Below are 14,309 nucleotides of genomic sequence, written 5' to 3'. Positions count from 1 at the left end.
AAATTGTGTGCATGCTTATGCAGAGGTGATACATACATTGATGGCTTTGAAACCAAATGCTCCATTTGATTGAATTACATGGTTAGTAGTCACCGTCCATAACTATCATCCAATGGGTACTTATATCTTATCTATATTACAAGTTGATCTCGAATATTTGTTCATTGTCTACTGTCATCACCTTGAGGCTTAATCTTGCTCACTTTAGTCCATCAATTATGCTTGTGGAGAGGTGTTGGATACATTGATGACTTTGAAACCGTGCACCGTGTGATCGAATTACATGATTAGTAAGCACCGTCCATGAATACCGCCATCTATATATATATATATATATATATATATTGTGGTGACTTTGAAAATAAATGTTCCATGTGATTGAATTGCATGATTAGCCGTCATAGCCTACAAATACCATCCACTATATCACTAGGTCCTCAACTTAATTTAGTATCAATTATTCTTTTCTTTGTTTTTTTGAACTTTTTGAAAGCTCATAGCAAAAGAAATACATATAAATATAATTTGATTCCAATATGGAGCTATCAAACAACTTTTGAAAGCTCTAAGTGTAAAAAAAAATACATATAAATATAATCCAATGTCAATATAATTCGATTGAATTACTTCAGTTGGCAACTTTGAAGCCAAATGTTGTACATGATTGAATTATATGATTAGTAAGCACCGTCCATGAATACCGTCATACATATATATATATATATATATATATATATATATATATAATTCGATTCCAATATGGAGCCATCAAGCGATTTTTGAAAGTTCTGAGTGTAAAAAAATACATATAAATATAATTCAATGTCAATATAATTTGATTGAATTACTTCATTTGGCGGCTTTGAAACCAAATGCTGTACGTGATTGAATTACATTACTAATAGCCATCGTCCATAAACTCCATTCAACAGATAGACTACATCACTAGGTCGACCAATCAATCTCAATGTAGTAGTTATCCAATTTTATTTTTTTTCAATTCTATGAAAGCTCAAATCGAAGAAAAATACATTTAAAGATACGACAATGCCAGAATGGAGCCATGGACAAACAACTAAAACAAGACAAAGTTGTTGAGAAGTTGAGTGTTCGATGCGGACTAGAGGTACTCTTGCAAAGGCTTCAATAATAATTTAAGAAGGTGGCTTGTGATTATGATCTCCTTGGCCCACGGCCCCACGCCTAGAGGAAAACGCCATCCCAAGTTCCCAACGGCCGCGTGCACACACATGAATTCATACATGCATATGGGGATTAGGGTGGGAGTGAGCAGCCTGGTTTGCAGCGGAATTCAAACTCATCACGAGTCTTTTGACAGTGACCATAGCGATTTCTTTTAAAGCTGCTATCTCCAAAATCGCTTTCTGAAATCCATATGAGAGGGTTGAGCTTTCAAACCCAAGATTTTGAGTTGGAATTGGACCACTTGCAGCCCATGATTCTACCAAGTCCTGCGTTCTGAGGGCAACCCTTTTTCTCTGGCTATTTCCTGCCATAAATTTTTTTGAGTTCACACTCAAATAAAAAAAGATACTATAAGTTCCACAGTCCTACTTGCTTTATTACTGGTTTCCAATTTCTAAGATTCCTGATGAGACACCCACCAAAGGTCATAGCCAATCTTTGATTTGTGATAAGCCCCAATAAAGCGACTTTTTAGGGGAGGGGTGCTTGTTTTTTTTTTTTTTTAATAAATATGATAATATTTAAAAATAATTAAATAGACATTTAAATGTCGGTTTGAATATAGTTCCTGTTTTTTTGGCTTTTAAAATTAGAAGTTGCTACGTAAAAATAAAACATTCAAAAATTGAGATAGTAAAATTTTTTTGACCTCGAGTTTTTAAAATCATTATTATTTTTTATATATATAGTGTTTCCATCGTATCCCAAGGGCTGGACAGAATAAAGAAAAAACCAATTACTTTTTTGCTTTTTCTTTTTCTTTACCACCGTTTCTTTTTTCCTTTGTCTATCATTACTTTAATTATAGGATTAGAGAGAAATCTTTAAAAACTTTAAAAAAGAAAATTCGGTGATTTATTTGAAAAAATGATTGTTTGTAAGAAACACGTTAAATTAGTCTTAAATAATCTTTTCATGGTATAGGATAAAAACACCTCAGAGGGGATGAATTAAAGTTTTTTAAAAAAATTCCTTTTAAACATGATAAAATTAAGTACAAGAATCACAAATATAAAAAGATAAGGATATAAAAAACAAACTTAGATTTATAGTGGTTCGGCATTTCCTTGCCTATATCCACTCTTCTCAAGTTCCTATTCGAGTGAGGGTTCCACTTATAGTTGAAACTTCAACTAAGTTTTTTTTATCACTTTTTACATTTGGATTCTGGTTTCAATGGGCTCTTATACAATCTCTTCAAGTCTCTACTCACTTGAAGACTTTAACACTCAATTAACGAGTATGAATCTCTCGACCTACCTCAACAATGGTTCAAATACAACTCAAGGCAAAAATGAATCACAATGGTGCAGTAAATAATATGCAAATGAAGATTTAATGTACCAAGAAAAAAATGAGAGCTTTTATGGTAAGAACAAGTAGGTAAACAAATAAATGCAAATATTCTCTTTTTCATAAATGAAGTATAGCTCTCAACTTATAGGTTTCTAATTTCGAGAGACAAAAAATCAAAAAACAGTCTCTACCGGTCGAGTTAGGGGTCGATCGATTCACTAATCGTTGGAGCATTTAATGTTTGATAGGTGACCCCTCAATCGGACCTTGACCGGGAATGAGTAACCGGTCGATCGATACCCTAGTCGGTTGAGTTGGTTGACTAGTGCCTCGATCAATTTATCATTTTTGGCCCAAAAACCTATCTTTTTCTGGTCTTTTTGCTTTTAGCACTTAGGCAAGGTCTTTAGGTAAAATAATATGTTAATTTTGAAACATTTTGCCTAAGATTCATTTAATAGAACTCAGATTTTGATGGAAATGTAACTTTAAAGCATAAACCGAGTTTTTTAAAGATGCATGAAATGATATGTAAATCCTAAGTGCAACTATGCATTCATCTTACAATGTTTCCTATGATTAAAGGTCTTTCAAAAGTCTTGATTTTGCAACCATTAGGTCATTTGATGAATTTCCAAATTAATACCTAAAATTCTTTATAATTCAAACCAATTAGTAACTTAATTATGGTTTGTTATCATCAAAATATGATTAGAAGAGCCGACTAACACTTTTTATTAATTTAGTGTGTGTTGGAATACACTTTTCATTTTTTATTTTTAAAACCAAAAAATTCTACATAAATTATATTATGTTTATAAAAAGTTTTAAAATAATTATTTTTTCAATGTAAATTTTTAAAAGTTCTTGTATTTTATATAACAGTTATTCTCATATGCTTATTTTTCGATTAGCTTTTTATTTTATTTTATTTATTTGATATATGCTTGAATCTTAATTATCTAATTATTAAAAATATTTCAAATAAATTTTCTAATATTTCCCGTGTATGTTAATATTTGTACTTTTTTATTTATGTTCTTTAAACAATTTCTTTGTCTATAAACTAAAATGTATTTATGCATCATTCCTTACATACATGTTTGTAGAAAATGATTCTAACTTCTTCATAAAATATAAGAAGGGTTATTCGATTAAAAGGGTCTTTAAAAACCTAATTTTTATTTTTATTTTTTACTTTTACAAACTTTAAAATTTAAAAGTAATTTTTATAATTTCATATCTTTTTAGACATTTTTAGGTGATAAACTATATCAAAATTTCTTTTTCTAAAAAAAAATAATCTATTTTTAGAAATTATAATTAAATTTTGAAAAGGCCAAAATGATTCAACCTTTAAAATAATAAAAAGAAAGACCAAATTATTACCACCACAATGTCCCTTCAGTATAATTCAAACGCCCAAGGAAATTTCCAAACTTGTCATACTAGTGGGAGAATTTAAAACCATCAATCATGAAAAGGATTTGCATCTAAAAGAAATAGCAATTTAGAGATGCAGTAGAATGGTCAATTTGGCTGTAAGAATTTTCTCCAGAGGCAGTTGGGATTGTACGTTTGTATGATGCAGATTACTTAGCCTGTCATTTTCTCATCAAAATGAAAAATTGAGCTCTTCTTTCTTTGTCATGATACTGACCGTTCCCCATAGAAAAAAATAAATAAAATAAAAAATCAATTCCTTATATGTCTCATCAATGACAAGAAATATTATTAATATTTGTCAATTCTCCGTCGGTGGCTTTCCAAATGGCCATCGCTTCTAACTTATCTTCCACTCAATTTTAATATCTTTTAAATTCTCCGTTGATTGAGCTTCAATTTGACACGTGATAAATGGAAGCATCACTAGAGGCTGCATGACATGAGACAGATGGATGATTCATATTCAATATTGATATAGAAGCCAAATTTTAACATAATATTTTAATTTATTTTTATTTTAAACATCAGAAATAAAAAATAAAAAAATTATCAACAAATTCAACACAAACAAATGTCATGGTCACATGCAAGAGGGGGTTGGTGATGGAGTTATGGTCAATTCAAGATGAATGTTTTGAATAAGGAAGGATACAATATTTTTCCAATTTGTCAAATGCAAATTCTAGTCATTTCATGATGGTTTCAAAATTGGTGGGGTCTGTTCTATAAGAGGCATGGTGGTAATTGAACTTGCCTCCTAGTATTACCTTTAGTTGGTTGGTATCCCTTCATATTTAGTGCTTAATTCCAAAATTGTAATGATTTATTTAATTTCCACTTGTGGGAGGTTGATCAACCTCTCAAATCTTGATGATTATTGCCTTAATAAAGAGGATTATTATCCCTCTAAAATGCCCAAAGATCCTTTGAGGAAACTCAGCATGTGAGCCTAATGACATCATTCAATCATGGTTGCAAACAAATTAAATATGGTATAAAGAGGGGAATCTAGTGATTTGAAAAATCATAAGAGAAAGAAAAGTCAAAACTCAACTAGAGTGCTCTTCCAGATATATTTTGACCAAAAAATTTAATCAGAATGTTCAAAGAAGAAATGATTTCAATTTTGATCACTTCTCCACCATCCCACCAATTGGAAGATCAAAGACAGAAAAAAGGGTTTTCAATGAAGACCATGGAAGCCCACCTTGGGCTTTGCACACTCTAGAACTATGTCTTTCTTCTCTTCTCAAGATATTCCATTAAGTACAAATGAAAGTCTTTCAAAATAAATAAAATAAATAAATGAGATTGTCATCTATGACATAATAGTTAAATTTTAATAAAAGAGTAAATTGCACAAAATCACAAGTGGATGATAGAATAATATTAAGTTATCAACTTTTCTAAAATGTAATATTATTAATTGGAGTGTAGGTAGGTTCACAATATGTGGTAGGTTAAATCTTTATAGCTCCATTTGATGTCTTCTATGACCCGTTAAAAAAGAAATGTTATTATAATTAAAATAATTTAATTTAATTTAAGAATTTTTTTCTTTTAATTTTTTTTTACCAAATTATATATGCTTCAATATCTTTTTTTATTATTATTATTGAAATTATGAGGAGGGATAAGACAGTGTGTTTGTTTTTTTAACTTTTTATTAAAAATAATTTGTTTTCGAGTTTTAAATTATTTATTTATTTACTTTTTGGTGACTTATTATAAATTTTGAAGTAATTAAAAAAATAAAAATAAAAATAAAAATAACATATTAATTTTTATTTATTTTTTAATACAAACAACTTAATACTTAACACTGTTAAATGTTATTTCGTGTTAAGTTTTATTTAGAATTAAATGAAAAAAAACAAACTTCATTGGGAGTTTTCTAATAGGAAGAAGCCCAAGTGTGGTTCACTAGCATCCATATACAAAAAATGCATTTATTCCCAAAAGAAACTAAAAGGACAAAAAAAGAAAAAAATAAATCATCTTCTGAGTATGATTTTACCACACAAGTTCTACATATGGGACTTCTATCAACAATTGGGTTTCTCCTTTTCTTTCTTCCTGGGAAGAAAAATCTTTAACTATTTCTTATGGATCATATGATAGTAAAATAGCTTGGTTATCTAATCTATGTCACAGGCATGGAAAATGAACATCTGTTTGGGGGTTATCCCAGTTAAAAGAGCCTAGGTCCCCCCTCTTGTAGCTTCCAAAACTGCCACAATTCATCCATGTTCCATAGGCTATCTGCCAAATCACTATCCACCCAATTGCTTTCCACCATGGGGCAGTCCCCAACTGGATTTTCGAAGTCCCCCTGTGGCGCTGACATGGATGCCAAGTTGAAGGTTTCCATCTCAAAGTTACTGCTGTCGACATTATAATAACCCTTCAGGAGTGTGCTGTAATCGTCACTGTTGCTCATGGCCTGAAAAGGACTTGTTGGGTAGTCTGGAATTTGAGAGATTTGTGAGATGTTCATGGATTCCGAAGAGCATATACTTGGGCTGGTGCAGTTCTCTGAGCTTGAATTCTTCTCATTATGTTCCAAATTGTTGATTGTTTCGTTTATACTGAGGGGCCCTTGCACAGGAGCTTGTGCTACTACTGGTGGTGCTGCTGCTGCCGAATGCTGCTGAGAATCGGCATGGTTGAGAGATTGAGGAATTATGGACACTTGGGATGTTGTGGATGACGTAGAGGATGACCCTTCTATCTTTTGAAGCAACCTTGGCATCCACACACACCGAATCACATCTTGGAATGCCCTGCTGTTGGAATCAATCTTAAGATGCCTTGCTTGTTTCTGAACCCGAGTTCTCCAGTAGTTCTTTATTTCATTATCTGTCCTTCCAGGCAAGTGTTGTGCAATCTTGGACCACCTACAATCCAATATGTTAAAAAGAATACAATGACTATACAATTGAGAACTAGCTTGGGAAATTGGCTGATGGGTGAAGAATAGTGGAAAGATATTCCAAGAACAACAATTGGGAAACAAAGAGGTTTCAAGAATTTGAAAGGAAAACAACCAATAACCACATCTTTTGATTCCTTGTTGTTCAAAGAATCATTGCCAAAAATGTGATTGTTCATGAATATGTAATCAGCTATCACAATAACATGACTTTTAGGCAGTATTCTGTGTCAAGTTGATGACGAGCTTAAATATTATCCACAAGCATAGTTCAAGCCTCAAAGATGATAGATAATTGGATAAGCACCTGTTGCCCCACTTGGAATGGAGTTCAAGAATCAAGAGCTGTTCTTGTGGAGTGAGATTTCCGCGCTTGACATCTGGTTTCAGATAATTCAACCATCTCAATCTGCAACTCTTGCCAGTTCTCCTCAGTCCTGAACCCAAGAAAAAACAATTAAAAATCATCACCCAGATTATATGAATCATCAGGGCTGGCAAAAAGGGAGGTAAAATTAAAGTTAAGTATACCTGAACACTTTGCTAGCAAATTCCAACGGCCTTCGCCATGAGAAGCAATGTAGTGAATGAGAAGAGTGTCTTCTTCAAGAGTCCATGGGCCCCTTCTGAGCTCAGCATCTTCTTCACTTGAACTGCTTGCACTCTTGCTCAAAGTAGACATGGCTATTCTCATTTAGAAGACACACAACTGAAAGGGCTCTGGAAACCTGATGCCAGGCTAGAGAAGCAACAGGTAGATGGGCCAAGATATTTAAACTAGGAGAGGTCCAAAGGTTTACCAGATACACTGTATTACCTACAACTTTTCAAAGGAAGTGGATAGCAGCGGTAAACTCCAGATGGAGTTTCCATTCACCTTCCTGGTGTCTATGCCTTATAAAATTGGGAAAAGAAATTGGGGATTTTTGGAGGGATTGAGGGCTTGGTCTCTTAGCCAGTTATAGATTGATGACTCCATGTCTCTAATAAGCATGCACCTAGGTACGATAGTAGGGCCCAATTAACTTGTAGAATACTCTTTAGTCAAACAAAAACCCAAATGACTTGATCCTTAGCATCTCACCATTGGACTTACTGTTTTTATGCAATTTGAGCAAAAAAGAAAACTAAATAAAATGATAGATAAAACAGTGTTTCTCTCATCAAGGGCATCCACCAAATGATGGATTTTATTTAGCGTACCAAATGGGATCTATCAAACCATGAGTCTTTAATCATTTCAGTTTTGGTTGTTACGACACCCTTTTGATGTTTTACCAGAATAAACTTGGATGATTTCAATACCTGAGGTGAGTTGAATGATACAAAATGGTGTGATACTCCATTGGCTGGTGGGTCCTAGCCAATCAGTGAACCAGGACGATCTGATTTCAAGCACAAACAAGTAGACAAAGGGATAATTTTCTTTAAGAATGATTTACAGTGTTCTTAGAATTCCAGTCCTCTACTCAAATGTGACTTTCTTTGGTCTCTTTTTCTTTTTTAATTGAAGACTTGCCCTTAAAGAAGAGATATCCTCAAGGACTTGTAGGCCCTAGAAAGGCCTAAAGAGAGGAAGAATCAAAGGGCATAGCTATGAATTCTTGAAAATGAAATGGTGGTCTTGTTATGGGAAATGCGTCATTCAACTTGCGAGGCCCTTCTTCTTTCTAGGTTCTTTAATAGAACAAACGTGCTTGACTGGACAATATGGTATTATACTACACAGCCTCCACCAAAACGTGGGATTAATGTAGTTTTCCAAGTGAGGCGGCATTTGCTTGGAATTTTAAAGCATGACCTCCACTTTTTACTTGGTTGTCATGCGATGTCTGCCCTGCACAATCCGCAGTGCCTTTTCCCTATGTGATTCCTGTTTCTCCAAAGCCCCTCAAGCACATACATACCCCTTATGGGCAGTTGAAAAGTCTGCCATGTTTGTCAGTGCAGCCATATTTGACTCCCTTAACTGTATTGTTTCTATCATTCTCCCTGTCATTATCCTTCTTGGTGAGAAATCTGAGGCCGGTGCATATGTTGTAAGATTTTTCTGGCTCCTCTTTTTCGTTTACCATGTTTTCTCAGCTGTTAAAACACAGAAGAAAAGTTAACGGATGGAGAATTGATTTATAATTCTGCAATATAGTTTTCTAACTTTACATGGGCTTGAGTTTTTCTGATCACAAGTGGGGAAGTAATTCAGGTAATTATTGGGGGGACTTGTGAGATGTATGTGGTACTTGTGTTGGGAAGATTCCTTGGGGTCCTAGTCATATCAATTTTGATTGTAAATCAAAACCCACTCATTTCGTTTGGAAAATATCTACAAATACATAAAAATATTATAGCCATGGGAGGACTCAGTATCCTCCAATAGCATACTCTGTGGAATAAAACAATGGGGAAACGACAGCTTCACCCTTTGCGTGTATTCAGGTTAATTCATATGATAACAATCAAATATCTTGAGAGCCCTTCACAGAGTGGGCCACAGGTTAATCCACTTTATTCATCCAAAACCCTTTACCAAGTTCTTCACAACAGGGGTTCAAGCCTTTTTCCACCCAGCAATTGGGCTAGCTGTAGAAAATTCTAACTCTATTCCCAGTATATTATATTCCTAGAATATGATAACAAGTTGACGAGAACATGACACAGACAAATAAAGAATGAATATCAGTGTGGTGGTATGAACTCCAACTCAGAATTTAGCCAAGGTCACAACAAAAGTTGAAAGGGAGATGGAGAGAGATGATGACGAGGAGGGTGATAGAAGATGACAATATAAGGATAAGGATAATAATGATGAAGATGGCGAAGCGCACGGTGATGACAGATTGGTGATGATGAAATTACAGTTATGAAGCGCCATTAGCGGCGTCTATCTAGATTATAATAAGTCTACAATGAAAAGAATATAATTACCACATAACGGAATATACACGCAACAGATTCTATTGAGAGCCTGATTACCTATCATGTCCAGTGCCCTGCCCTCTTTGCATAAACTCAAGATTGCATTGAAATATCTTTATACTCATCGAGAAGCCCCACACTGTTCTGACAGGGGAAGTAGTACAATTTCTCATGGTCCACATAACCTAGCCCATCTGCAGACTCAACAGAACATTTTTTTCTCTTTTAGGTTTGTCATTCCAGGTTATATCATTTTCCTGTAGTACTTTGCAATATATTTTGGATCAAATTTCCCAGTCCCCATTTCCCAGAAAAACAACCAAAAAAGATGAGAAAATTTCATAATGTGATCCCTGCAACTCACTTGATGCATTGGAGAAGAAAGATGTGTGTAACACATATTCAAGCACATTTGTCTGTCAGATCATATGGCCAATGCAGGTGGATGGTTTGTTTAATAAGAGCAATATAACATCAATAGGAAGAGCCATACCTATTCAGATTGGAATCAAGGATGCTAAGGATCTTTGGTATGTCTCTAGTGCTTCATCTTCCTGCAAGTTTGCAATATCTTTTGTGATTCGATTTTCGAATCCTGTCATCGAGCCTGATTGAGTATGCATACTGAATGCATATTAGGCAGTTGGCTGAGCTTTGAGGACATGTCACAAAGGCATGTAAGAGAGCATAAATTCATAGGTGAGAGCAAGCTTTTGGATCATATTCAAATAAAATCCTTAGATTCCTTCTAGTCACTAGTTAGGAAAATTGGAAAAAGTTTTCAGATTCTGAATGATCAAATTTTCACCATAATATGATGTTGAAAAATAATGCCTAGGTAGGGTAGAGAACGTACAACTTGTGTGCCAGCAACCAATAAGCTCATCCAAAATATAAAATAGATTAATTTTATATGCCCCTGCAAGTGGGGGATGAAAAAGAGTGGCACTCTGAGGAACAAACTGCAGAGGTTGCAATTTCTGAAATGGGCTTTGATTGGACTGAGGAAACAACTGAGGCTCCTTTGACACTTCAAGCTCTGCCAAAAGATTAAGAGAGATAAGTAACATTAATTCAGTATCCGTACATTGCTTTTGAGGGAGCTGATGTCTAGCTAATTTAGATTATGTTATAATTGGAAGGACTGTTTGGTTGATGAGGATTTGAAGCAGTTACAAGTCATATAATCAGAGAATTTGAATGGCCCTTCATTCCCCAGATCAATTTCTTTCTTCAACTCTGTCCAGATCACAAAAAGAATCAAGCAAAGGAAGGGAAAATGGTGAAAATAGCTTGAGAAAGTAATCCAATTTTAAGTGATTTTCAGCCTCCTTTTTCTCTCCTCTCTCTTCTTTTCCATGGCCTAAATGGAGACCCTGATTTCTTAAAGAAATTTGTTCTTACCAAATCAGAATTAGAAGGGGGGGAAAAAAGGGTTACCCTAAATAGGCAAAAGAAAATGCAAACTTGATAGATCAAAGTAGATGAATGGTAAATATTGATGCTTGATAATGAAATCCAAATTGCAGGCCAAGTAGATTAAACCGGTCACTACTGGGATTGATCAATGGATTGTCGGGCAGAGGGTCATTTTACAGGTTCTTGATGGCTTATCATTGAAAAGTGATGCCTGGAAATGATTGTTGGACGCACAACAAACCATTTTTTGATGACTCCTTTACTAAACAAGATTTTGGAATGATTTGATCACCAATTCTCCAGAATCTGATGTTACTTTTGTGGGGACTTATCACCCAAGTCACCACTTAGCCAATCCAATGCTGCAGCCTTCTTTTCTTCCTTCAAACTTGACTCCTTAACAATTTTTTTGCTTTTGTATATTTACACCCAGGGATCTCAGCTTCAACCAGTAGACTACCCACGTATGGTCCCGAAGCAGGCCGGCAATACCCATTGGTCAGGGTCATCCAAGTGTATTCTTGAAGTATTAGCTATTAAATTATCCAAACAACCCCTGTGATCATTGGTTAGAAGTAGGCTGCAAATTGTACTAGTTGGTCCAGTTGGGGTTACTTCGAGCCCAACCCAATAACTCAATCAACCTAAACTCAATCCAAGCTCATTTTTCTAAGTCCTTCTTGATAGACTCAAATTAATTGAATTATATTTGAGTTAATTTGGTTGATTCATATCAAAAATCCATTCCCAATATTTTTTAAAGACCTTTTTCTTATATATTTATATCAAGATTTAAATAGTAAATAAGATACAATTTTTAAAAAAAATAAAAAAAAATTATACATTTCTAAAAAATGAAAAACTATATAATATAGTTATAATATAATATTTTGCCTTAAAAAAATTTAAAAAATAGATATTATTATATAGATGATATATAGTTTAAATAAATCGAGAATTAATTCCAGGTTGTCCAAACCATACTCGAACCCAACCCGAATCAATTATTATATAGGATGATATATATTTTAAATAAATCAAGAATTAATTCCAGGTTGCCCAAACCCATGTCCGAACCTAGCCAAAATTCACTTCGAGTTGAAAAAATTTAATCAAATTTAACATAAGTATTAAAAATGATATCTAAATTCATCGACACATCAATTAGATTGAGTCAACTCATCCAAATTATACCTTAATTAGAAGTAAAATCTCGCAGAATTACAATCATAGATTAGAATTTGCTTCAAGTAAATTCATATGAACGAAATAATAACACCGCACCTCAACTAAACTCTCCCCGCTTACAAGAATGCTTTGATCAGAATCATTATCATGTATATATTTTCATACAGAGCATTTAATCCGAAATAAAAACAATCACATGAAGACCAAAATATGAAAGTAGAAACAAAAGTAAAGAAAACAATAGGTTTCAAGAACTTTCATGGATCATGAGAGCAGAAATCGGTTTTGTAAGAATTAGGGTCACAAAAGATATCACTCCACCGTTGTAATCCCAAAATAAGATTTTTTATTTTTTATTTTAAATAAATTGGGGGCATAATACCAAGGCTCTAGCCATGAATGATAAATTAATTAATAATAATTTATATTTTATTTTATTTATTTAAATTAATTAATAAATTGGGAGCAAATGATAAAATAGTAATTAAAAATTTAAAACTTTGTAAACATACTATCCAATTTTCCAAAAATAAAAGGAATTATTCAGATTGCCACACCCCACCAGAGGTTTTTAAAAAGAGCAAGAGGCACACAGAATTGTACAATTGGGAGATTAAGCAAGCATTTTGAGACGCTAATAATGGTAGAAGACTCCATATGTTACCAGTATATCTCAGACAAAAGGACATTGTTTTAAGCAATGACAAATTTAGTACAGGAAATATTATTAACATTTTGCCATATGAAATAGTCTTATCCATTAGAGGAATAACGTTAAATGCAATATATATAACTAAATAACCCGTTTAGCATCCCATTGGAGATGCTCTTTTTATGGTAGTTGGAGGTACTATATAAGAAAATTGGAAATATTGAAGAAAAGTTAACCAAATTTTAAACATCAAGAATGATCGAGCACTACTAACACGTCAGAAGAACACAAGTTTTGACATTGAATGTGTAAAGGATGAATGAGTGAGTGAGCAGTATCTCAGCAATGACTAATAATGATAGGAACAAGGTCGGTGGAGTGGTTGCTTCCCCCCATGGGTAGACACATGATAGTCTAAATAACTGGTTGACAGATACTGGGAAAGGGGAAGCAGAAACATTTAGCCCCCACCACTTCCAAGGCCAACCCAGCCCCCCCAACCCCAAACAACTGGGTCACTTTCCTCCAACACCCAGGCCAGCTCACTGCTACCTAGACATCAATCACACCAAACCCCTTCCACTTGGCTCTGTTACTCAATTACTCTCCACTTTCTTTTTGGGGTTTTCCCTTCCTGTTCTGTGTTTTGCCAATGGAGAAACTGTAGGAACAAGGAAAGGAATTTGAACCCATACTTCACATCCAGAGGAATGAAGAAGAGTTGAACTGGGTTTCACACAATTGTAGGGTTTCGAACGGTTGAGCGTGTTGCCTCCCCAGGGAGCAAACAGAACTCATGGGAATTCAATTTTCTTTCCTTCTTAAATTCAACCAAGCAGAGAGTAGAAAATATCAGAACAAGCTAGAGCTTGAGCTATAAACTGTCATATTATCAGTTGATTTTGATGGATGAACCTGGTCACCAAATAAATACAAAAGATTAAAAAAAAAAAAAAAAACTTAGAAAGGAGCACGTGTCCTGTTGATTCAGTTTTCCCACCTACAGGATAGTCTGGATATGCATACATCCCAGGCATATACAAGGTTGGGGCTCCATTGCCCCCAATGTCCTAGACCAGAGGCCTGTTCAAAACCAGCATAGGTCAGACATGATACCCCTCTCAAGGTAAGAACAAAATATTCAGCTCTTACAAAGCCAAAAATAACATTTGGTCACCATAAAAGTAGGTGGTTTTAATCCAATAAAGCAAACCCAAAAAATAAAAAAAATTGCAATTAAAATGATGCATCTGG

The 14,309-nt window shown here is 34.2% G+C and overlaps 1 protein-coding gene and 1 long non-coding RNA gene across 2 annotated transcripts; both read right to left on the bottom strand.

Moving 5' to 3' along the window:
* Positions 1-5,843: 5,843 nt before the first annotated feature.
* On the bottom strand, positions 5,844-7,864 carry LOC117904749 (myb-related protein 305-like). The gene is made up of 3 exons (XM_034817506.1): positions 7,412-7,864; positions 7,188-7,317; positions 5,844-6,845 (listed from the first exon to the last, which is right to left on the bottom strand). The coding sequence occupies exons 1-3, from the start codon at positions 7,572-7,574 to the stop codon at positions 6,140-6,142; spliced, it is 999 nt and encodes a 332-aa protein (XP_034673397.1). The 5' UTR covers positions 7,575-7,864; the 3' UTR covers positions 5,844-6,139.
* A 117-nt stretch (positions 7,865-7,981) lies between these two features.
* Positions 7,982-10,576, bottom strand: LOC117904751. Its single transcript, XR_004649626.1, has 3 exons — positions 10,290-10,576; positions 9,854-9,990; positions 7,982-8,965 (listed from the first exon to the last, which is right to left on the bottom strand). It is a non-coding gene; the product is annotated as an uncharacterized LOC117904751 (long non-coding RNA).
* Between the last annotated feature and the right edge of the window lie 3,733 nt (positions 10,577-14,309).

This window comes from Vitis riparia, chromosome 17, assembly GCF_004353265.1.
Source record: "Vitis riparia cultivar Riparia Gloire de Montpellier isolate 1030 chromosome 17, EGFV_Vit.rip_1.0, whole genome shotgun sequence".
Taxonomy (NCBI): domain Eukaryota; kingdom Viridiplantae; phylum Streptophyta; class Magnoliopsida; order Vitales; family Vitaceae; genus Vitis; species Vitis riparia.
The sequence above is the reverse complement of the archived record's forward strand: the minus strand, read 5'-3'. Positions and strand labels throughout refer to the sequence as shown.